The sequence below is a fragment of the Mastomys coucha genome, unplaced genomic scaffold (assembly GCF_008632895.1).
Source record: "Mastomys coucha isolate ucsf_1 unplaced genomic scaffold, UCSF_Mcou_1 pScaffold12, whole genome shotgun sequence".
Lineage (NCBI taxonomy): Eukaryota > Metazoa > Chordata > Mammalia > Rodentia > Muridae > Mastomys > Mastomys coucha.
The window spans coordinates 90128362-90150974 of NW_022196894.1; the positions used below are offsets into that span (position 1 = coordinate 90128362).

Consider the following 22613-nt stretch of genomic DNA (forward strand, 5'->3'; position numbering starts at 1 on the left):
ACCCAGCACGCTTTTGGGATTCACTAGTTAGAAATGAAATTGGGAACCTAATTCCAGGATATCCTTCAGTGATCCCAACTCGGATGCATTCTTGTTGTCCCGGTGGAGAAATGCTAAACCTGAAAAACAAAAACAAAAACAAAAAGCTAGGACCTACTGCCTTCAGCTGTATAGGAGTCAACATCGAGTGGACATGAACAAAGGAACCCAGGCCGCACCCCACCCGCTGCGGATCGCCCTCAGGGGTCCTATTTAATTTTCTGCAACAGCCTCAGGTCCCTGGGCAACTGGTCTGACACCCTTAGCGCCTGCGCTTGGGTTAACAAGCTTCTTGACCCCAGAGCGTCCGCTGGCGCCTTAGAGCCACTGCGCCTGCGTATCAAGTGGTGCCCTTTACAAAGGCGCTTCCGTTCCGAGCGGTGCATTTCGGGACATGTGGTTTTCACGACGGGATTGTGGGAGTCGTGGTTTACGAGCACCAAGCGAAGGAGGCCCCCGCTGCCTTGAGTTGTAAGTGTGTGATTCAGTCTTTGGGGCGCTGGGGATCCTTCGGTCATCCCGCGTTCGTCATTTTTCCAGGATGACACTTGCTGGCTACAGCCACACAGCCCATGGGAACCCTAATAGTCTGGTCGCCTTGTTTTGGGGACGCAGGGAGGGAGCGATGATAATTCCTGGCCTACCTACCCTCCTAGTGGAGCGAATTCGTCAGGCCGAGAACCTGGCTACGGACTCCCAAGTGCCTAGGGATAGCAAAGCCCAGATTGATCCTGTGGTGCCCCTCCAGCCCTCCCCCCACCCCCCCCAGATTGCACAAGTGCCAAAGTTGCTCAAATGAGGTGTGCCGTTCCAGCTAGTAGGGAGGTGCACCATAACTCACAGGCTCTCCAAAGCTTTGAAATTTGGAGCCTGGACACCCGGATAAGGTGGGTCTGGATTTCTTGAAAACCAAGGCCAGTGCTGAGCGGGCTAAGTGAGGTCCAGGAGTCTTGGGCGACCTGAACCTGACGATACTTTAAATGGTTGGCTGAGGAATTGAAGTGAAAGGGGTAGAGACTGGGAGTGAAGCAGCTTCAATTCACACAAGCTGCTCAGAGGCTGAAATAAGTGCACCCTCGACTCTGTTAGCCCTACCAAGGAGCACAGGGAGCTTGTGAGTACAATATTGTCCATGTCGTATTAATTGGCGTAATCAAAGTGAGTGAATACCTTCTTTTTTTTTTTTTTTTTTAGAATGAAACCTAGCAAGATACTTTTATTAGCAATGAAGATCAAAACTACTAGCAGTTTTATTATCTAAGCCTTTTTGCTATCGTTAAGGGTTAAACCTGGACAGCTCCCTGCGTTTCTTATATTTTAATGGCCTCCAGCTGTCCTCACCCTGGTGGCTTTGGCTCATTCTCTGCTGCCAGCTGCTGCGGCTTGTTTCTGAATGGCACCAGGAGTCCGTGGTATCAGACAGCTCACTATGTTTAGCTTTTTTGGTGGTCCCATTTGCAGAAGGCTTGCAAGCTGCCATGAAAACGTCTACTTTGATGCCTGTAGTCTAAAGCAGTGGGTGAAAATGAATGGGGCTGATCTGGGCCGTTTGCTCTCTTGTACTCACCCCACCCACTCCATACTATTACAGATTTCCTTTGCTTTTACTTCTTCATCTTCCTCCTCTTTTTCCTTCTCTCTCTCCTTCTTTGGCACGATTCCCTCTATGTGAGATTGGCTTTGAACTCACTCTTGGATGATCTTGAACTCCGACCTCCACCTCTCAAGTGCTAGGATTCCACAGGCTTATACCACCAGGGCTGGTTTGTGAGTTACTTGGGTAGAACCCAGAGCTTTGTGTTAGCTCTGTGGCTGAGCCACACCCACAGCCCTCCACTTCCTTCACAAGAGACCTTACCTTTTAACACTATAGTTGCCAGTGTTTTTGGCATCAGGTTCTGTGATATCGGAGCGAGCAGCGGACTTGTGAATTTCAGAGTGGGAGACTCTTTGAAGTCTGATATTTCAAGAGCACTTTAGCTCAGGAAGCTTATGGTTTTCCCAGGTCATATGCTCGGCCCTTCCTGCCACCTGGAGTAGAGTCCTGTCCTCTTTCTGCTTGCCCTTATTCTTTATCCCATGCCTGGCATCTTGTACTGACTGCATCCTGCCTCATTGCTGTTTGTTATTTGGCAAAGCCATTAGCAAAGGAGAGACACTATCAAGACAATACTGCTTTCCGTGTGTTACTCATGCTTCTTAGTGATTCCTGGTCAACTTCTGAAGGAGAATGTACTGGTGGAGGAGGCTTTGAGAGGCCAAGGTCACACTGCTGCCAAGTGACCCCTGGGGTTTTCTTTCATTTATTCCCTCTTGTTAGCATCTTGGGCCCGTTTGTCTCCCTGGACCTTGGGAGTCAGTATCCTGGGCATATCAATTCACATAGGTGATTTGTTGGAAATGGTTAAATCGTCCACCATATAATATGTATACAACTCAATTAAGAAGGAATTGTAAAAATAAAATGAAAAAGAATATTTTGTTTTAATATACAGTATGGCTAATCCCTAAGATTACTAGACGTTCAAAGTGTAAATTCCAGCAGCAGGTTTTATAACCTTTGCATGTTATCATACAAAGAACTTTTTTTTTTTTTTTGTAGGTCGGAATCTGCTGCTATTTAAAGGCAAACATTTGCAGGTAGTGGGCACCTTCAGCCACCGCTATCACATTTAAATAGGGCTTTGAATTACACACTTCTTGGTTTATCTGACTTTGTACAAGTCCAAGGCAAAGCTTGGTTATCTTGTGCCAATAACTAGGTGGTTTTCAAAGTTCTGTAACCTTGAATAGACTGAGGTCTGAATTTTATATATTAGATACTTTTACAACTGGAAATGTTTTTCTACACTGTCTCCCATGAGGTTTACTTAAGGAAACCCACGCCAAAGGCCTATGACATTTCCCATTGCCTTTCTAATTCCAGTCTTAAGTTCTTAGGAAGGAAAGTGATTTTGAAGCATTCCATCTGTACCCAGGTGACTTGCTAAAGTTCCTAGTCATGACTGGAGGTAAGACAGACAAGGGGAGGGGAAACCTGGGGGTCTGTTTGATTTGAGCTACACATAGCGCTTTCACAGCAAAGCAAGCCGGGGATCTTCCCCACACCCATTTGGACCTGCATGTACACCTCTCAGAGACAGAGGCTTATGGACTCTCCAAACTATATATAGCTCCTTAGCAACAACCCTCAGTAAGTCCTTTGGGTGACCAAACATACTCTGAAACTAGGGATCATGGCTAGATCCAACATATACTGGTTTGGGATGTATGCACAGTAAGGAAAATATGACCTTAAAATGAACATTTAGGGGGGAAAAGTCCCTATTTGCCCTCTTTTGGCTATACATAATTGGGAGCAGATAGGATTAAAATGAAATGCATTGTAGAAAAGGATATGAACTAAAGCTTACAGAGCCATATCAACTAGAGCCAAAGGACACCCCACTGCTAACAGTCAGGTCCCACCCTGTCCTGAACCCACAAAATGAAGCCACTGGCTTGTCCACTCCAGCTCAAGTAGTCTGTTGGCCTCTTGTACAGGACCTGGCCTGTACCCGTCTGTGCTTCTGAACAAAATTCCTTGTTACTTTCCAATCTGTGTCCACCTTCAATGTTTCAGATACAGTGCCAAGAACCCGGAGACACCCATTTGGAACAGAGACATCTGGCCCTAGGTGGTTGAGATTCTGGTCACACACCGTCACACACCGGAGGAGCCTGAGAGCAGTCCTTACACCTTATGTCTACCCTCTTTAAAGGGGGGAAATGGAGACTCTGGCCTAACTCATCTAATCACGTTAGCACAGGCAGCACAGTCAGGTTGTGGATAACTTCCTGTAAAGTCAAGTTTCAGAAAGAGCAGGGCCCACCTGGTTGGCAGTGGCATGTGCAGACCCCTCATCCAGATGACAGGTGTTCTGCCTGTGGAGGCAGGTGTCATAGCATCTGTTCTCTGGCTGTCTCTGCACTGTCCCTTGCTCTAGGTCTCCTCTACGTTTTAGAAGGAATTTTATATGCAAGTCAGCCATTTTCTCAGGACAGGTTTTGTTGTTGTTGTCATTTATTCTTTCCCTCCAAACCGTGTTTTGTTTTTTTGGGTTTTTGGGTTTTTTTGTTTTGTTTTTTAAGCCAGGATGAGCACAGTTAGTATTCAGAAGGTCCATTGTCCCCAACTAGCTGGCCTTTGTGCCATCAGATGGGAGCAGACCATTTATGAGTGTGGGCTCGAAGTGTGCAGAGGAGTCAGTTGAGGATAGAGGCTTCAGTGGCAGCACCATGCAGGGAGGTGCAGGGAGGTGCAGGGAGCTGCTGAGAGCCACAGGAACAGGCCACCTTGTTCAGAACCCCTGACCCGCTTGCTCTCTGTTCACAGGCTTCTCTCAAAGATGTGGCTTTCTATTGTGGTCTACCCTGGAAGCTCTGCATTGAGCTGTTTCTCTGTCTTTCTTTCCCCAGATCAGAACTTCCAGCTCCTTGGACCCGACATTGCAGCTGCCCCTCACGCTTGTGTGTGCTGGTTACATCAATCAGAAGTGAATTCACAGCTGGCCCACCATGAACTGGAAGGTGAGAATAGTTTTTAAAAGTCTAGTTTAGCTTTTGTTTGTTTTGTTTTTGTCTTTCTACATATGATGTCTGTGGCACTAGTGGAACACCTGAGGTCATGGGGTCTGGAAATTCCAACTTTGCTGTAAATATTTAGTGTGTATGTGTGTATGGGCTGTAAATGTGTAGTGTGTATGTGGTGGGGGGGATTGGTGGAGAACAGAAGTAGGTAAGACTTCTCACTTCAGGACTCAGTAAGCAAAGTGGAAGGATGGACCAGAGTCCCTTACACCTCTGCAGACATGATTCCAGTGACCTGAGAACCTCCTATAAGGCAGGCCCCACTCTCTGAAGGTTCACTGCAGATCATGGTAGCACCACCAGGGAGCCAAGCCTTTAACACACACCGTAGCATTGAAGATGGTAAGAGCAACAGTAGCATAAATACTCTATCAGTAGACTGATATCTTTTACTGAATTGTATCTGTACTCCAAGTCTCCTATCCGTATAGCATCTGATGCTCCTCCCTCCTGGCTCTCTGCCACTCCTGTGAACCTCCCTCCCTCCCTCCCCATAATCTCAGTTGTGGGAACTGAAATAGGCCATTCCTTCCTAAATCTGCTCTTATCAGAGCACTTTATCAGTGACAGAAAAGTCAATAAAGCAATGAGTGCCCTTACGAAACGGACCCCAAAGAGCTGCCCAGCCCACTTCCTCTGTGAGGACACAAGTTTGTCGCATATCCTGGAAGAGGCCCTTGTCTGCATCTGATCATGCTGCACTTGCTCTGAGACTGCAGCCTCCACGTGTCCATTTATGATTCTGACACACGAGCCTGAGGTGAAGACAGTGGGCCGAGATCTTACAGAACTTCCAGTTTTCATGGTCCTTATCCATAGTCTCGTCCAGCTGTTTTGCCAAAAGCATTCTTTTTTTTTTTTTTCCTAGCCACACTTGATTCTCTCAAAGAACTCAACTCAGTTTTCATGGAAACTTTCTTTAAAAAAAGTCATAAATTACCCATGAGAACACCAAGGGCAAGCTGAACTAATTGGGAAATGAGTGAAAGAGATTCCTATTAATGTAGCTGTTGGAATCAAGGTTGGGAATGCAGAGCATAGCCCACTGGCTGTCTGCACACCTGGGTGTTGGCTGTCTGCACACCTGGGTGTTGGCTGTCTGCACACCTGGATGTTGGCTGTCTGCATACCCACTGGCTATGGGCAGTAGCAGCATCAAGGAAAGGGCAGGACTCGTTCCTGGAAATGCCTAAAAGCCTCATGGTGAGGTGGGGTTGGTTAAAAGGACAGCTGATTACCCAGGCTGGTGCACACCTACAATGCCAGAAGGCAGGAGGCAGAAACAGAAGGATCAGGTAGAGATAGGACCAGGTAAAGGTAGGTGAAGAGAGTTCAGGACTAGGCTGGACTACACAGGGCAGCTGAAGTCAGGCAGATCCTAGGAGCTTGCTGGCCAGCCAATGTACCTGATCGTGAGCTGAGCTCTATGTTCAGTGAAGAGTAAGAGAAAAACAATCCTTGTGCAGGCACAAGTATGTGGACCAGCACACATAAAACATGCAGTCACACACACATGAGCACATGTGTACACACGCATGCATGCTTGCAGTCACATGCACACACATGCACATACACACATACTTAATACACAGTTATACGCTCATATACATGGACATATGCTTGAACATACACCTGCACTCACACACACATGAACACATGTACACACACACACATGCACATAAGCACATACACACACATACCCACTCACACACATAAACATGTATACACATATATATCCACACATGTACAGGCACACACATGCATGTGCAATCACATGAACTAATGCACACATCCACTCACATACATAAACACATGTACATACATGCACACACATGCACGTGCACACACACACAGTTGATCTCACCAGCTCCAGCAGTAGTCATTTCCTCCCTAGAGGTGTGCATATTTTGAAAGATAAAAGGAGCTTAAAGGGTAAGGAGGAGATGAGTGAGAAATTGAGGCCAGCTGAAGCAGACTCTGCCCCAGAAAAAGACCTAGCCCATGTCTGTCAGAGGTATTTCCTTTTCAGTTTGTTTTCTACCTTCCTGTTCAGATAACACGTCCCTTGCTAAAGCTGTCTGGGGCTTGTACCATAGAGAGCGATGGGCTGTGACTTGGGCGCCATCTCACTTTGAGGATGAGACAGTACCCTGTCCAGATCTGAGGCAGTCTCAGCCTCCAGCTGCCTGGGGAACATAAGGAGGCTTATGTGGCAATGTTCATGCCCCCACCAGCTAGACTGTGAGCATGGAATCAAGCTTGGCCAGTAGCGCTCAGGAGCAGCCTCGTGACAGGCCCTGTTATCAGGGTACATGCCCATCATGTTGTTTGTTCTGACATCATCAGGGTCCTCCACGGCACCTAAGCTGTGTGATCCTCACTCCTTGGGGACGTGCAGTGGCTGGAAGTAGACATAGTTACCGTCTTAGTTAAATCAAGCGACTAGAATGTATCTCCTTCCTCACCCAGGTATTCTATATTATTCTTTCTCAGAAACCCTCAGATAGCCTTCCTAAGAGTTAAGTAGTTTCTAAGGCGTCAAGTTCAGCTGAGTTGTGGTGCGTTGTAGAACTTAATCGTAAACCAGAATTGGGTGGAAGGGCAAGACGAGTTACTGGAAAATTCAGTGATGGAGAGTTGGCCGTCCAAAGTGGGGTGCATCCTGCTTTCTCCTCGCCCATCAGCTACCTCCCCATAGTTACAGTCCTCATCTGTTCAGTCAGGACTGTCTGTCCCCTTCTTGGGGCTGGCATGGGGACGAAGGGAGACAGTCCACAGAAAGCTACGTAGAAGAGGGAGCCACTAAAGGTTTAGACACAATTGGAGGGACATAGATATGTATAAATTGGAATCAGGAGCTGGGGACTGGTTTCATTCTAACCGTGGCCATCTCTTCAGCCCCTTAGATTAGCTTTCATATATACCTCAGGGCTGCCTACCTGGGAATGGTGCAGCCCCCAAGGCTGAGCCCTCCTTCATGAATTAATAATAAGGACAGTTCTCCATGGACATGCCCATAGGCCAGTCTGGTCTAGGCAGCTCCTTCTGCCGGGAGCCAGCCCAGCCTGGAATGGTTTGAAGTGGGACACAGTGTTGGACATAGACGTAGCTTTAAAGACTGATGATCTCTGGCCTTCTAGCTCTCTAACTATACTGAATGGTTGCTGGTAACTTCTGAAAAATCCTAAAAACTTTCTTGCTTATTCCATGGTTAAAAAATGCTGGCTTGGGTGATTAACACCTGTTGCCTAGCAGTGGGGGATTTAGTAAAAAATGTATTGTTTTCACTCCCTTCTCTGTCCAGGCAGCCAGAAGCCTCTGTGGCTAAGCTGGTTAACCCTTTGTGAACCGGAGAGGAAGAAAAGGAAAAGAATTAAGATGCTTTATACATTGCATGGACATATATACATTCATACACCCACACTCTGGCTGGGCCTGATCATCTGTCACAAACAAGTATTCATGCATGCTTGCCTCCATACATATACCTACACACATACATATAGACAAACAGACATACATTTGGATGGATGGATGGATGGATAGATGAATGGATGGATAGATGAATGGATGGGTGGATGAGGCAGAGCTCGCCAAGCCTAACCATTCAACCAATAACTTTATTTCTTTTCTCTGGCCTTTTTATATCTTAGACAAAAAGTTCTTTAGAAAATTACCTCATAGATAAAATGTTACACTAAAGGGGAGTTACAGAAGTATGTTGATATTAAGTTCAAAGCAGTGTTTCATTCTAATATGCTCATTATAAGTTCAAAGCCACAGTTTTTTCATGGCCTTGCCTTATCATAGTGCACACCTGTGGCTTTATCCTTGGAACTAAATGTTTTTCCTTACACGTAAATCTGTCTGAAGTCTATTTCTCTTTTTAGTGTGATTATGAAAGCTCATTATATTTCTTATTATGCAGCCTTTACTTACTATTATGAGGGGTGGGCACATTCTATTCTTGATTCTAACTTTGCTACATCTTTCTAGCAAAGCTACTAAGACCATCTTTCAAAACTTCCTAAAATTTGAATCAAATCAAGAAGTCTATAGAATCATTAATTCATCTAAACAGCATTAATTCATGAAAGTTTATCCTTACGTTAATCTTCATGAAATCTGATCAATAGTGTGGGCTAATGCCCAGAGATTGTTATATTAATTTAATAATGACAGGAAAGGCCTATCAGCTGCAAGAAGCAATCCTGAGATGAAGTCTCTTTGAGCCTTGCCATCGAGCTCACCCATAGCAAGACCATGCAAAAATGGTGGGCCTCCTCCAGGAAGGTCACCTGCTAGCCTTAGACTGTCCCAGATGACTCCTGATATCCTGCAATCTAGACCTTCCTCTCAGATGACTAGATTGTATCAAGTTGTCAGTTAAGCTAACTAGGACACCACTGTGGTCCAGGAGTCTAGCCTCGGCTTGAAACATTGTAGGTGCTCGGTAACAGTTGTAGAGGTAGGAACAGAGACTCCATCCACATCAGTGCTCAAGCGACCAGCCTGTCTCTCTCCCTTGAGGTTCTTGAACACGTGCCCCTGCTGCTGTATATCCTGGCAGCCAAGACCCTGATCCTGTGCCTGGCCTTTGCGGGAGTAAAAATGTACCAAAGGAGAAGCCTGGAAGGAAGACTGCAAGCCGAGAAGCAGCAGTCGGAGAAGAAAGAGAAGCTGAAGAGCTGTTAGAGGTACTGAGCTTTGCAAACCAAGCCTGTGCAGAGGGCTGCAGTGCCCAGCCAAGGGTGTGGTGGCCTGAGAGCTCTGCCCCCTTGGTCTGAAGCGCAGCAAGAAGGTGCATGGGCGTGGCAGCCAGGTGAGAAGCCAGAGCCTCGGCCCTGCTCTCATCATTGAGAGTATCAGTCCTCCACTCCGAGCCTGTCGTGCATCCTCGTGGGGAGGGGTGGCTCAGGACCCTGGCTCCAGCTGCAGGCCAGAAAAGCCCGTGTACTAAGACATGCATGTTTGGCGGAGGAAATGGAGACACTAGTCAAATTAAGGAACCTGTTATCTTCAGGATGATGTCTGGCTCCTTGTTGGCAAATAATTCCTTCCCAGTCTGTTCATCGTCTGGCCAATCTCACCTGCCCACTTTGCCAGTCCTCTCCCTGTGCTCCCAAGGCATTTCTGCCTCGTGGAGACTCTTATGCCCCTGTGTTCCTAGCCAGCCCTTCCTGACAGCTCCCCTGGCATGGGGCTCATGTATTACTGTAGCTGGTGCCTCTCTGTGTGCATGGGGTGGGGTGGAGAGCTCTGGAGCATATGTGGGGAAGTCAGGACTCAAGGGCCCTGGAGCTATTCTTAAGGCCTTCCATAGATACACCTGATTATTTACTTTCGTGTGTGAATCTGTCTCTCCCCGTATCAAGCTGAACTCCGAGCCTCTCTTAGTATCAGGATTCAAATATGGTGAGCAAGGATTCTAGATTCTGGTTCCAGAACGCAGCTGAACATCATAATTCCTATACACGGCTGCGTGGATTCCTGTGTTGCTTGTTAAGAGCACAGTTTCCTAGGCTTCAGCCTTAGAAAAGGACACGGTGCCCAACGTTCAGTCTGAACGTTCAGGTCCTTTGAAAATCCACAAGTGATTGATTCTTACAAAGTCTGCTCAGCTCCAGGTCATAGTAGGAATGCCCTGGCATCTCGGCACTGCCTGCCTCATGCCATGCTTCTGAACGCCGCTGCTCCTTCCGCCTGTTGAGTAAAGCAGACTCCTTGGTGACAGCAAGACCAAGGCAAGCATTTCACTGAGCATGTCATGCCTCAGCCCTCCTGACAACTCCCCAAAGCGATGTCAGGCTGAAAGCACAGTAGAGAACAGACCTGGGGACTGAAGCACCTTACTCGCCAGCTGTGCCACCTCCAAAATGGACAGTAGTCATAGGAGCACTGCGGCATGCCGCTCGCCCAAGCCTGCTGCCACTCGCTGGTCCTTAGAGAGCGGAAACTTCCCAGGCAGAGGAACTTACCACCATGGAGTCTTGCCTTTCAAAAATTGTCTTATTGATGGAAAACCAAGTGCTTGGCCTCAGTGCTCGCTGGAAGAGAGGGGTGATTAGCAGTTTAAAATGCCAAGGGTAGGCAGCTGAGTCGAAGTGTTGGTTAGTTTATGATGTAGGCGGAGTCATGATGCCTGTCAGCTGAGAGGAGGGTCAGAAGATCACATGTGAGCTCATCAGTGCCCGTTATGTCTATGTTTTCATTGAGCCAGGGCCACAAGCGTGGATGTGCATACTGCCACGTAGAACTGACCAGGAGCTAGCCTGTCTCTCAGCTGGCAGCTTGTCCAGAACCTGCGCTAAAGGAAGAAACCTGTGGGATCCAAATGCACCAGTTAGTAGGTCAGGCTGAGCGGCCTCCCCTGGAGTCTCAAGGCAAGCAGAGTTAGTGCTGAGCATGAAAGCACCATGCTGTTCTATCCAGCGCCAGCCTCACTGCTGTGGTCTCACTTCCTTTCTAGATTTTTCTGTTTAAATGTCAGCTTGGGTGGACGCCAGCAGAGAAGAGAGAGCAAAGACTTCACAGAAGAGGACACACTTCTGGCCTAGACCTTTAACTTAAATAATTAACAGTGTGGATTTTTATGTTTTTAGAAGAACAGGTATTTTGTTTACTGAAATAAAATACATTATTCTTAAAATGGCTGTCTTCATTCTCTCCCTCCCTCCTTCCTTCCCTCCCTCTCCCCTCTCCTCCTCTCTCTACCCCTTCCCTATCTAACCCCCCCTCTATCTCTACCCCCCGTCCTCTAACATAGAACATGTTATGAGAGGATTTTTTCAGGCCGCCTTTTCTCCTCCACATTCTGGTTGTGGAGTTATGATAGCAAATTCTGGGTGTGTGTGCATGCATGCCCACGTCAATGGTCAATGGCCAACGGTGACATCACTGTAGGGGACAGTCCCCAGCAATGGGAGCATCAGCTGAAGCCTCGGCCAGCATGTCCCGGCTCACCACCATGCTTCTTCCTATGTAGCTTGTCTCCACAGTGACTGTGCACCATCCGGGAAGCCGTGTGCTGCCTATGACAGAACCGAGAAGGCTGGGCCCTGTGCCGGCCTGCGAGGGTTTCTGTGGGGATGGTGAGAGCCAGGGAATATCACAGTAGCTCAGTCTAGAAAGAGCTACTTTGTAAAGGCTAGGAGCTCACATCTGTAATCCTAGGAGGTTGTGGTAGGACGACTGCCGGTAGTTAGAGGCTAGCCTGTGCGATTAGTGACTTCTTGATCAGCCCGTTGCTTTCCCATCTGAGAGGAAACAATGAATGGCAAGCTCCTTCACTCAGCACCTGAGAGATCAAGGTGCTTAGCAGTTTAATTCTCTCACCTCAAGGTACACACATGGATGGGGGGGAAGGAGGTGGGAACCAGCCCTGGTGTGCTGGGAAGTGCTGGGTCCCACTGCAGATGGCCACTTAGACAGTTTTCAGGAGTGTGTAACATGTCTGCCACCCTGCCCACTGGATAGAACATGAACAGTAAGAAAAATGCATATATTAAAGTTTTACTGTGATTACTGGATGGCCCTAACCATTGTGTGGAAACCAGGGGAAGATTCACATAGCGTCAGAGATCCATGTACAGAATGGCCCTCACCTCACAGAGGGCAGATGTCAAAACAGGTGAAAGGCTGTGTTCCCTGAAATTCCCCGCCCCACAAGGAGGATGCTCCAGCCTTTGCCTGGAAGCTAGCAGCCACTTCCTCTCTGATGGGCCCACTCTGGCCTGGGGCTGGCCTGGGGCTGGCCTGGGGCTGGCTTGGGGGATAGATGAGCAGAGTCCAAGGCTTTGGATTCTCTGGCTCTGCCCAGATGGAGCTCACACCTGACCCTGGACTGTAGGCAAGTCTCATGTCTCCTGCCGGTGGCCCCACCCCTTCTCAAACTTCTGTCTGCTACTCTGTAGAGTTAGGACACAGCCAGCTCTGAGCATGCCTGACCTCAGACACAGGGCCCTGGACACCACCACCTCCCACCATGCCCATTCACATTCCTCCTATAGTCAAGACAGAGAGATCCATTGACCTTAACAAGGGAGCCCCTGACCTGCAGGTGTTTATGTGAAGCACAGCCTCCTGGGCGGTGGGATTTAAAGCAGAACTAACTCATGGTTATCTCCTTGGATCACTCCATAGAAGACCCAGGGGCTGGGCTCAACCCAGTGCTTTCCTGAGACCAGGATGGAGTTGTCTTCTTTTACTGTGCAAATGCACTCTTCGGCCACTAGAGGGAGATGATCAATCACCCATTGGTGCCATTGGTAAATGAACCCTGGGGATCAGGAGCTGTATTTTAAATAGTAGTTTTGGAAGCAGTGGCTAGAAGTTGGTAGGCAGACAGGATGGTGCAGCCCACAGCCAGAGTTAGCAGCTGGGTGCAGTGAGAAAACAACATTAGCCATCCCTGGGTGTCCATGTTCCCCCCATGAGAAATCCCCAGCGTCCCTCAGGCAGCCCCCTGTTAATCTCCCACACATGCATCCCTGATCTGCCTTCCTGGCTAAGCTGGCAAAGCCTGAGATGTACAAAGGAAGAGAGGGAAATGGTAAGAGAAACAAGCTGCCCAGGCCAGAGAACACCTCTGTCTTCACAGGTCAGACTGGAGGTGGTGGCTGGCAGCCTCACGTCATGCACTCATGTGATGACATTTGTCCCTCATGGTGACCTTAGGGGAAAAAACAGAGTAAATACCTTCACACTCTGATTTAGGAGGCAGAGGTCTACATGATGTGTTTCAGAGACCACAGAGCCCTGGCTGAGCTCACGTTCCTTGGAGGGAAACACAGATGTTCAACAACTGGTTCGTCAGGACTTCTGTGTGCCGAGCCTTCATAGTGCTGTCTCTCACTGTGGCTTCATCGAGTCGATTCCAGGATCGGTGCCAAGCTCCCCGGTGTAGAAATAGGTGTGTTCAGGCACGACTTATGGGGAGCCCACTCTACTGCCAGAAATATGTTCATGGTCAAGGTGAGTCAGGCTTTCTCCTGCCCTGGTGGTAGAGACCCGCCTCTTTATGAGAGCTTGCTTGTGGCTTTAGGTATGGAAGGATTCTGGAGCTGGTCCGGTTCACGTGGCTTCAGGACCTAGAAGAGAGGTGGGAAGTTTGTGGTTTGAACCCTCCTGCCCTATTTCCAGGGTAGGAATCAAGTCTCTTGTCTCTTCCTTTAGTGAGAACTTTGCAAACTCTGGGGCTTCTTCCTCTTTTTTTTTTTCTTTCTCTTCTTTTCTTTTTTGGTTTTTCGAGACAGGGTTTCTCTGAGTAGCCCTGTCCTGGAACTCACTCTGTAGACCAGGCTGGCCTCGAACTCAGAAATCTGCCTACCTCTGTCTCCCAAGTTCTGAGATTAAAGGCATGTGCCACCACCGCCCAGCCTATTCTGTAGCTTCTTTAAGTCCCTTAATTGCCATTCTGTAACCTGGACATATATAGAGAGATAATTACTTAGTGATCTGAGAGTTAGTTATTTAGGTTGGAATGAACACATTTGCCAATGGTCAGCCACCAAGGGAAACGGAAAAGCTTGGCACATTGCAGCTAATTAATGGTTGGCACAGCTTCTGCGTTTATTGTTGGGGAGTTTTCCCTAGTGATCTGCAGTGAAAAGACCTCTGTGCCCCCAACAGATCGAGAACCCTGGGCTTGGTGCCTGAGGTCCATCATGTGTCCCAGGACAGTCTTCTTGGCACTTCTGGTGACATCTCTGTGGACTCCTGGCCTGACCTAATGCACCTAGTGTGTGGAGCTCCCTGGGAGAAAGTCTTGGGTTCTGGTGTCGTGACAACTCTGGAATTTTGGTTTATTCAAAAAAATGCAGAAGTATTACAAAAACATGCTTTCATTTTAATCCCAGGTGTGGGGATGTGGGGCTGCTTCAGATTGCCTGCAGCAGCTGATTGTGATTTGCCTCCTGCTCTAGCAGAGGCATGGTTTTGCCAGCTGTAGGTAGTTCCTGTGATTGTGTGATATTTGGAATTCTGGGAACTTTTCAGAGGGTGTGTAAATACTAGGTCCTCTAGAGGCAAGGTGGATGGTTGCTAGTCATCTAGGGAGGTCAGTTGCAGTTAATAACTATGATCAAAGAAGAAACAAAAGGAAAGAAATTAGGTTCAGGGATTTTCCTGATTCCTCTTTCCCCTCTATCTTCCTTTCTCTCTTATCTAGTGTTAGGAAGGAGGTGAAACAGGTGGGGGAGGGGTAAAGGGCAGGAGCTAGAAGCAGCCACAAAGTAGCAAAGGCTGGATACATACTGGTCTACTCTGGTATACATCCTGTGCTATGTGATAGCATCCTGCCACTGGTGGTATATGCCTCTGGTGCATGTGTCTAGGTGTCAGCCACCACCACAGCCTGGTTTGTGGGCATAAAGGTCCCTGTCCTCGGCATAGTAGTTGTCTGAACCTGGTCTTGCTGAGTGTGGGAAGAGTAATTAATTGCTGTGTGAAAAACAAAATTCACCCATGGGAGAAGTGTATAGCACTTGTGCGATTGTCTGGCTGAGTTAGGCAGAGCTAAAGGGCAAAGCTTCTGTTTGCATAGAATGTCCCTTACTTTTCTCATGCTAGGACGAAGTGCCTTACAGGAGTGACACTACAGGGAGAAGGGTTTGCTTGGGCTCAGAGAATTATGGTAGGACAGCTCTCCCTCTGCAGGGGGCAGGAGCTCACCCAATTATCAGCACCAGCAAAGGAGGAAGGACTGGAGGCAAGGGAGGGGGAGGTGTAGCCCTCAAAGTGTTCCCCACAACTTCCCAAAACAGTGCCCCAGCTGGGGACCAGGTATCACATCACAGGGTGGTCACATCACAGGGTGGGGGTGACATATCTAGTCCATGTTCATTCATGCTCATTCTAAGCAAGCATCATTTCTAGACCACTGCCTTCTCAGACCTCTCCTCTGGCCCGTGGGGAGATGGTGGGGTATAGGGCTAGAGACAGAAAGATCAGAGAGACTCCAACACCACAGAGGTTACCTCAGAGCACTCATCTTCAGTGATGTTGCTCAACTCTGCACTGGTCCATGACAATGTTTACGCTTCCTTTTCCTTGCTTCTTCCCAGAAAGCCTCCAGTGGTTCTCCAGCCTTACTACCCTACCCCCACAAGGACAAGTATGTGGGTCCCCCAGCCTACTGCAGATGGCCATGGATGCCAGGGAACAAAGTCTGCCCCTCAGATAACAAAGAGGCAGTGGCTGTGATGACGTTAGTTTAACTGAGGACATCCGCTTTGACCTCCGTCTTGACATGAGCCTCATTCTGCGCTCTCAGTAAGGCCAGACAAATGTAGTTTGAGCATGTGTGACTCCATTTTAAGGCCTTCAACCTATTGTCTTGATGAGCTACTTGGGCCTCAGGGAAGCAAGGCAGCTTACAAGGCCTCATCACTAACAAGATTCCAGCAGGGGCCACTGACTTCCAAGCTCACTGTGCCCTGTGACTTTCTGGTGGTGTCTGTGTGCCATAAAGCCTCGTTCCACACTCATGCTAGTGCCACACAACCAAACTGCTCATCATACGGCTCCACCAGGGCACTGGTTACTATGGTTACAATGAACTTTCTCTTGCTTGCTTTTCTCATCATTACCCAGGGCTCCAAACCCCGTGTTACTTCTAGATGAGAATCACTCCTGCTAGCCCATCCTGGCCATCTAATACCCAAGCGATATGATGTTGCTTTGGTCACCTGCCCTGCACATTCATGATGCTCAGGATGCCTCCCCCCTACTTTGTGCTGAAATATACTCGTTACAGTGCATAGCTGATGCTGGCCAGTCTGCTGACTGGTACACTTTATTATTATTATTATTATTATTATTATTATTATTATTGTTATTGTTATTGTTATTGTTATTGTTATTGTTGGTTTTGGTTTTGGGGGTTTGTTTGTTTGTTTTTTGAGACACGGTTTCTCTGTGTAGCCCTGGCTGTCCTGGAACTCACTCTGTAGATTTGGCTGTCCACGAACTCAGAAATCTGCCTGTCTCTGCCTCCCAAGTGCTGGGATTAAAGGTATGCGCCACCAGTGCCCAGCTCTGCAATGACTTTCTTACAAGACATAAATGAGAGAAGGAAGCAAGCTAAGCATAGTGGTTGTGAGCACAAGCTGGAGGACTTGGCTCACCTCTCAGCTTGCTTGTCTGTCAAATGGGGAAACTGATAGTTAGCAGCTGCCTGGCAGGGTGACCTCGGACACATGATGAACAAGGCAGTGTGGGTGGCACCTCAACTGCGAACTGCTTTTGAGTCTTAGCTCCATGCACAGCAGCAGCCTACACAGATTGCACCCCAGGGTTCCACATCTGTATTCCTACATCGAGCGTTGAGGATAATTAACTCGTGCAACTAAATGAGTAACTGGATCATTTAGACAAATACATAGCCAGCGGCCAGAGAGCTGGCTTCTTATCCTGCAGCCCCATAGGCTCGTAGGGAGTGGTGCTATTGGGAGGCGTGGTCTTCTTGGAGTAGGTGTAGCTTTGTTGCCTCCAACAAAGTATCACTAAGGGATGGGCTTTGAGTGTCAGATGCCCAAGCCAGGCCCAGTGTCACTCTCTCTTTCTGCTGCCTGTGGATCCAGATCTAGAACTCTCAGCTACTCCCCAGCACTGCCTGCCTGCACGCTGCCCTGCTCCCTTCCCGCCATGATGACAATGGCCTGAACCTCTGAACTATAAGCCAGACCCAATGAAATGTTTTTGTTATGAAGATCTCCATGGTCACGATGTCCTCTCACAGCCGCAGAAACTCCAAGACAGCGATCCATACCATCAAATGGCGAGCCACACTTACACCCCCAAACTCAGACGTGTGACAATGGGGTCTGCACAGTGACAGCTGAAGAGACTGAGGAGACCTTAATACTGGTCATACTAATTGCCCTCAAGGAATTTAGATCTCAGAGCACATGTGAAGTAGAGATAAGTCCACACAAATTGGCAAAGGGAAATGTTGTACTTCAGTGGGCAGAGTGAGACATTAATCACAGCTCCACGGCAGTGCTTGACCAGAGAGGGGTTCTGGTTCTGATTCCCAGAGCCCAGGGCCCAGGGTCTCTCTCTCTCTCTCTCTCTCTCTCTCTCTCTCTCTCTCTCTCTCTCTCTCTCTGTGTGTGTTTGTTTTTGTTTTTCAAGACAGGGTTTCTCTGTGTAGCCCTGGCTGTCCTGGAACTCTGTAGACCAGGCTGGCCTCAAACTCAGAAATCCACCTGCCTCTGCCTCCCAAGTGCTGGAATTAAAGGTGTGCGGCACCACCGTCCGGCCAGGGCCTCTCTTATAAAGAAGAGAATCTTTACATATGTGATCTAGTTAAGGATGGTAGGATGTAAAGATAACAGCCAGTACAAAGATGGGAGACTGGACTCAGAGGAGAGAAAAGTACCGAGGCTGCTGGCCTGTAGGGCAAATGAGCCTCACGCCACCAGACAGGCCAGCTGGGAGGGTTAGGTGACCTCAGACCTCAGAATCTCAAGGACTTGAGATCAGCAGGAGTCAAGCCTTTCCCCATCCACCCGTGTACCTGCTCTGGAACAAGTAACCATGACACCCCACTGAAAGGACCATGGCAGTCAGACCCATAAGGAAAAGACCGGTCCCTCCCCATGCAGATAGAACATCAGATAGTAACACCTCAAACTGAGCCAACAGGAAACACCCACCCCTGAATCCCACCCCACTCCTCAATGTTTATAAATTCCCTGTCCACATGGAATAAAGCACACAAGACATTTCACTGAGGATGGTCTGAGACTGTTTTTACTGAGCCGTCACACTTGGGAAACATTCATCACTAGACCTTGGACCCACCTAGCTGGCCAGGTTTGTTCTGCAGACCCTGCTGCTGTGGCTGTCAGTATTGATGCTGTAGCTCACCATTCACAAGAAGAGACCTGGGACCTCGGCTACCAGTCCTGCGCGGGCCACCCAAACCTCCTTACTTCTCTTCGAAGGCCTTCAACACTTCTGGCACTCCTGGCTAGACCAGAGCCCCGTGGAATCTATTCGTCAGGCTCTGCTTCTTGGACAGCAGGTGACAGACACTAGCCAAGGGCAAGAAAGCCATCAGAAACTGGGAGGCACTTCTGGCAGTCTTCCCTAGAGCCCCCAGCAGCATGGCCAAGCTGCCTACAGCTGAGTCACATCAGTGAGACTCAGTGAGACTTCTCAGAGCCAGAACAGCAAAGAAGCTGCTGCTTCCACTCACCAAATGTGCAGTCATTTGATATCACAGTCACCAGAAGTTCATACAGCATAAGAGTTGGATCTGCAGCAGGTGAACTTTGTAGGTCCAAGCTGTTTAGGGTGTGGCACCCTTTAGATGTGTGCTAAATCCCCTTTTCTCCAACTTGAAAAGACTGCTGAACCCAGTGCTTACTGACTGAATCCAGGGCATTAAAGCTCTGGATGCCTCTGTCCATCCCACAGCCTCTTTCTGAATGACACAGGAAGGTTCCAAAAGGACATTGAAATATGGAGCATTTTGCATTTGGTGGAGGCCTGGCTTCACAACTTCATCCACAGTTAAATCCATTGGGAGCTGATGGACATCTTCATAAGTTAGTTTTTTAATAGACTTGTCTTTAGAGCTATTTTTTTTTCAGGCTTAGCAAAACTCAAGACCAAGCAGAGTTCTCGTGCCCTTTCTACTCCTGCCTCATGGCTGTCCTATTCTCCCATGCCAGTCATTATTTCATGTATTCCAGAGCAGCTACTTCTGTTGTGAAGTTACTGCTTGAACATACATAAGGAAGGAGGAGCTTTGTGGTAGGCTTCGCAGGGGTCAGGCTCTTCCTGGAACAGACCTGCAAGTGTAGTACCTTCCAGCCCACAGCAGGCACCCCGGGGCTAAGCAGGGGATTGTACCAACTGCAGTAGCAGTTTAGCTCAGAGGCCTGAGGTAAACACCAGGGCAGCCCTGGACCCTACTGATGGGATTCTTGCAAGTTGGATATATGAGTTCCATAGCCCCCACCTTTACCTAAGACCCCTTGAACCTTTGATGTCTCCATGGCTCCCTTGTGTGGCCCACCATCTGCCTTGGACATATGGTAGGTTATTTAGCCTGAAGTTTATTGGCTTAGTATTTAATTCAAAGTGTTTATTATTTTTTAATAACTATACACTTTGCTCTTTCTACTTCTTAGACCTAAATTTTGATCACACATCCTTTAACCCTGCTCGCCAGTACCCCCCACTGGGCTGGAGTCTTCCCGGCCTTCCCATAGACATGGTCCTCGGGGTAGCCATCACAAGATGAGAGTTGAGACCCCGTACTTAGTAACAAGCTTTAATGGAGCCTCTGTCACTGAAGGGCTCTGCTGATGGCCCTCAGGAACCTCGGGGTCACCCCTAGAGTGTTTTTGGTGGCGTGACGGTGTCAGAATCAGACCCCGCAGTTAGCAGCAAAGACCATACAGCTCAGTGCTTTGTGGAAGAGATGCCCTTAAGAAAACTTCCCAAGATAATAGTTCTCCCACCTGCGCACCTTGTTGGTTATGGCCTTCCACTTGCTCAGGTTAACCTTTTCAATCCCTTTGCTTATTAAGTCACTGAAGAGTATGTATCGGTAAGTGTAAACGTTGTCAATAGACTGCAGACAAAACTCCTTCCGGTTGTTTATGATAAACCATTTCACGGAAGACCAGGCTGAGTCCAAGGGGTTCAGATAATTATAGAGGGGAGGCAGAGAAATTAGTTCATGGCCATAGGACTTGGCCACTGCCGGGGAGCACACAATTCTTGTTAAATTAATGCTTGTTGGAACATAGGCCTGGGCCTCCCCCTCCTTGTCTGTCTTTAGCTTCATCTCATCTTGCTGCTTTCTCCCTTTGACCACAATGGCACACTTGCCATAGGCCCTCTTCACAACATCACAGAACTCAAAGAATAGGCTGTCTTCCTGCTTGATGCACAGGTCATCTCTTAGGAACATGCGGTACTTCCAAGGCACCCATCCTTGACTGCCTCCGGCATGTAGAATGCACCAGGATGGTGTGTGTATGTAATGGCTATCGCTAATGTCTTCCCCAGTGACGAGAGTTTCTGGGATCTCGGTTTCCCCAAAGTACACAGTCTTGTATCCGTTGTATTGCAGCGATCTCAGAGCATTGAGGTACTGGAGGCACTGTCTCCTCTTGGCGCTGTCAAACTGACTCCTGATAAAGATATTTTTCAGAAGACAGTTTGTAAAGCGAGCCATGGGGCTCCCTGAGTGGTTCACATTTTCCCATCTGGGGAGTTCTAGAAGGGGACGGGAGGATGACCTCACAGAGGCTGTCTCACAGCCGTGCCATAGCTACACAGCAGACGCAGAACATGACGAGGCACGTGCTCAGAACTCTTCACCACAGAAAATGCCAAATACTGTCACTCCTGGAGTAGAGCTTCTTATGGTGCTCAAGTTTCTGGTTCCTTCTCATTTGGATTATCGAGGTAGACATTCTACCCATTCATTTATTTCAAAGATATTTACTGTGTACCTTCTGTGGATCAGCCATTGTGCGGTGTGCCACAGGATAAACATGACATGCTCAGGAAGGCCTGGGGTTCTCGTAAGTGTGTTTGTCTGTGCACATGTGTCAACTGTGCCACCTGCCTGAAGAGAAATCTGATGTGGCAGAGAGTAAAAGAAGCAGGCTGCATGCCTGTCCCTCCTAGGGACTGCCATTAATTGAGCTGATTCAGTATATTATCTGAAAGACATTTGATTGCTGTAATTTTTTGAGACAATGTCTTACTCTGTAACCGAGTGGCCCAGTGTTTGATCTTAGCAATCCCCCTGCCTAAGCCACTTGAGTTCTAAGATCACAGACATGCACCATACTGAGTAGCATTTCCATTTCATACTTGGAGTAAATGGCACTTTGCTTTACTTTTTCTCTGCCTTTTTATTTTATTTTCCTCCGTATTTTTTCCCTTAATCAAAACTAAAGGTGGTCCATAATTGTGCCTAATTTAAGCTTCCGAATGACAGTGTAGCTGAAATGACTTGCCTGGACCTTTGCTTCTCTATGGAATGAATGGGAATCTCCTCCCTGATCTACCAGGGGTTTCCTGGGACTCAGGCAAACCCAGGCTCTCACCATAGCCAGGCTCACACAAAGTGTGCAGTTACCAAATGTCCTCTCCCAGAGGTCATGCGCAACAGCTTCCAGCCTGTTTCTTGTGGCTGTCTTGTCTAGAGATGTTTCTTTGGCAGTTTAAAACAGTTTTCAGATCATATTTGATGTAGATACCAAGTCTGTGGCCAGAGTGTTCAGAAGCAGTGGCTGCCCATAGTCCCCAGAGTGTTTGGGAGTGGTGGTGGTGCCATAGTCCCCTCTCCTGCCTGGAGGGACCTGACCCACTGAGGCTGCAACAGCAGTGATGCCAATGTCAGTGGCACCTTCTGTTCCTCTTGTGAGAGGTTATGGACATGCGAAGCTCATTTAGAAGTGTAGGAGATATACATACTGTGTTTTGTGTTTGAACAGACATACACACTTGATTATATTTTCACATAGCAAACATTGAAAATGCTCACCTATTGGAAGAGAGAGCGGGGAACTCCCAGAATGCATCCTGCTCTCTGCATTTATTTAGTTGTGGCAAATGTGCACATTTATATTCAAAATGCAATTTAAACAACAGGGCAAATAACTAGCACAGAACAATAGCTAAATAATACAAACAACACAAATTGATAAACTACATTGTTGGGTTTTTTCCGTGTCAGTAACAAAATCTCACAGACCGAAACAACATGGCTGGCATAAAAACAGGCAGATAGACTAAGGGGACAGAAGAGGGGACCCAGACATAAACCCACACTGCCACAACCATTTGATTCTCAACAAAGGTGTCCCAAACATATTGGCAAAAAGACAGCTCCTTCAGCAAAAAGTGCTGTGAGACTGGATATCCACATGCAGAAGGACGAGGTGGTCCCTGTCTCTAAAAGTCAGTCC

The 22613-nt window shown here is 48.0% G+C and overlaps 2 protein-coding genes across 5 annotated transcripts; one reads left to right on the forward strand and one right to left on the reverse strand.

Annotated features, from left to right (window-relative positions):
- The first annotated feature begins 419 nt into the window (after positions 1–419).
- Positions 420–11317, forward strand: Smim11a (small integral membrane protein 11A). Of its 3 annotated transcripts, XM_031364438.1 has the most exons (5): positions 439–510; positions 2642–2679; positions 4498–4608; positions 9199–9365; positions 11138–11317. In XM_031364438.1, exons 3-4 carry the CDS (start codon positions 4597–4599, stop codon positions 9361–9363), a joined length of 177 nt encoding a protein of 58 aa, XP_031220298.1. In that variant the 5' UTR covers positions 439–510; positions 2642–2679; positions 4498–4596; the 3' UTR covers positions 9364–9365; positions 11138–11317. The 3 variants fall into 3 exon arrangements, with proteins under 3 accessions (XP_031220296.1, XP_031220297.1, XP_031220298.1); XM_031364436.1 differs by lacking the exon at positions 2642–2679 and having other exon boundaries at positions 420–510; XM_031364437.1 differs by lacking the exons at positions 2642–2679; positions 11138–11317 and adding an exon at positions 10889–11129 and having other exon boundaries at positions 420–510.
- Positions 11318–12164: 847 nt separating this feature from the next.
- Fam243a (family with sequence similarity 243 member A) lies at positions 12165–20933 on the reverse strand. 2 transcript variants are annotated; one of them, XM_031364433.1, is made up of 2 exons: positions 20153–20933; positions 12165–13757 (listed from the first exon to the last, which is right to left on the reverse strand). In XM_031364433.1, the coding sequence occupies exons 1-2, from the start codon at positions 20864–20866 to the stop codon at positions 13686–13688; spliced, it is 786 nt and encodes a 261-aa protein (XP_031220293.1). In that variant the 5' UTR covers positions 20867–20933; the 3' UTR covers positions 12165–13685. The 2 variants fall into 2 exon arrangements, with proteins under 2 accessions (XP_031220293.1, XP_031220294.1); XM_031364434.1 differs by having other exon boundaries at positions 13374–13757; positions 20145–20932.
- Between the last annotated feature and the right edge of the window lie 1680 nt (positions 20934–22613).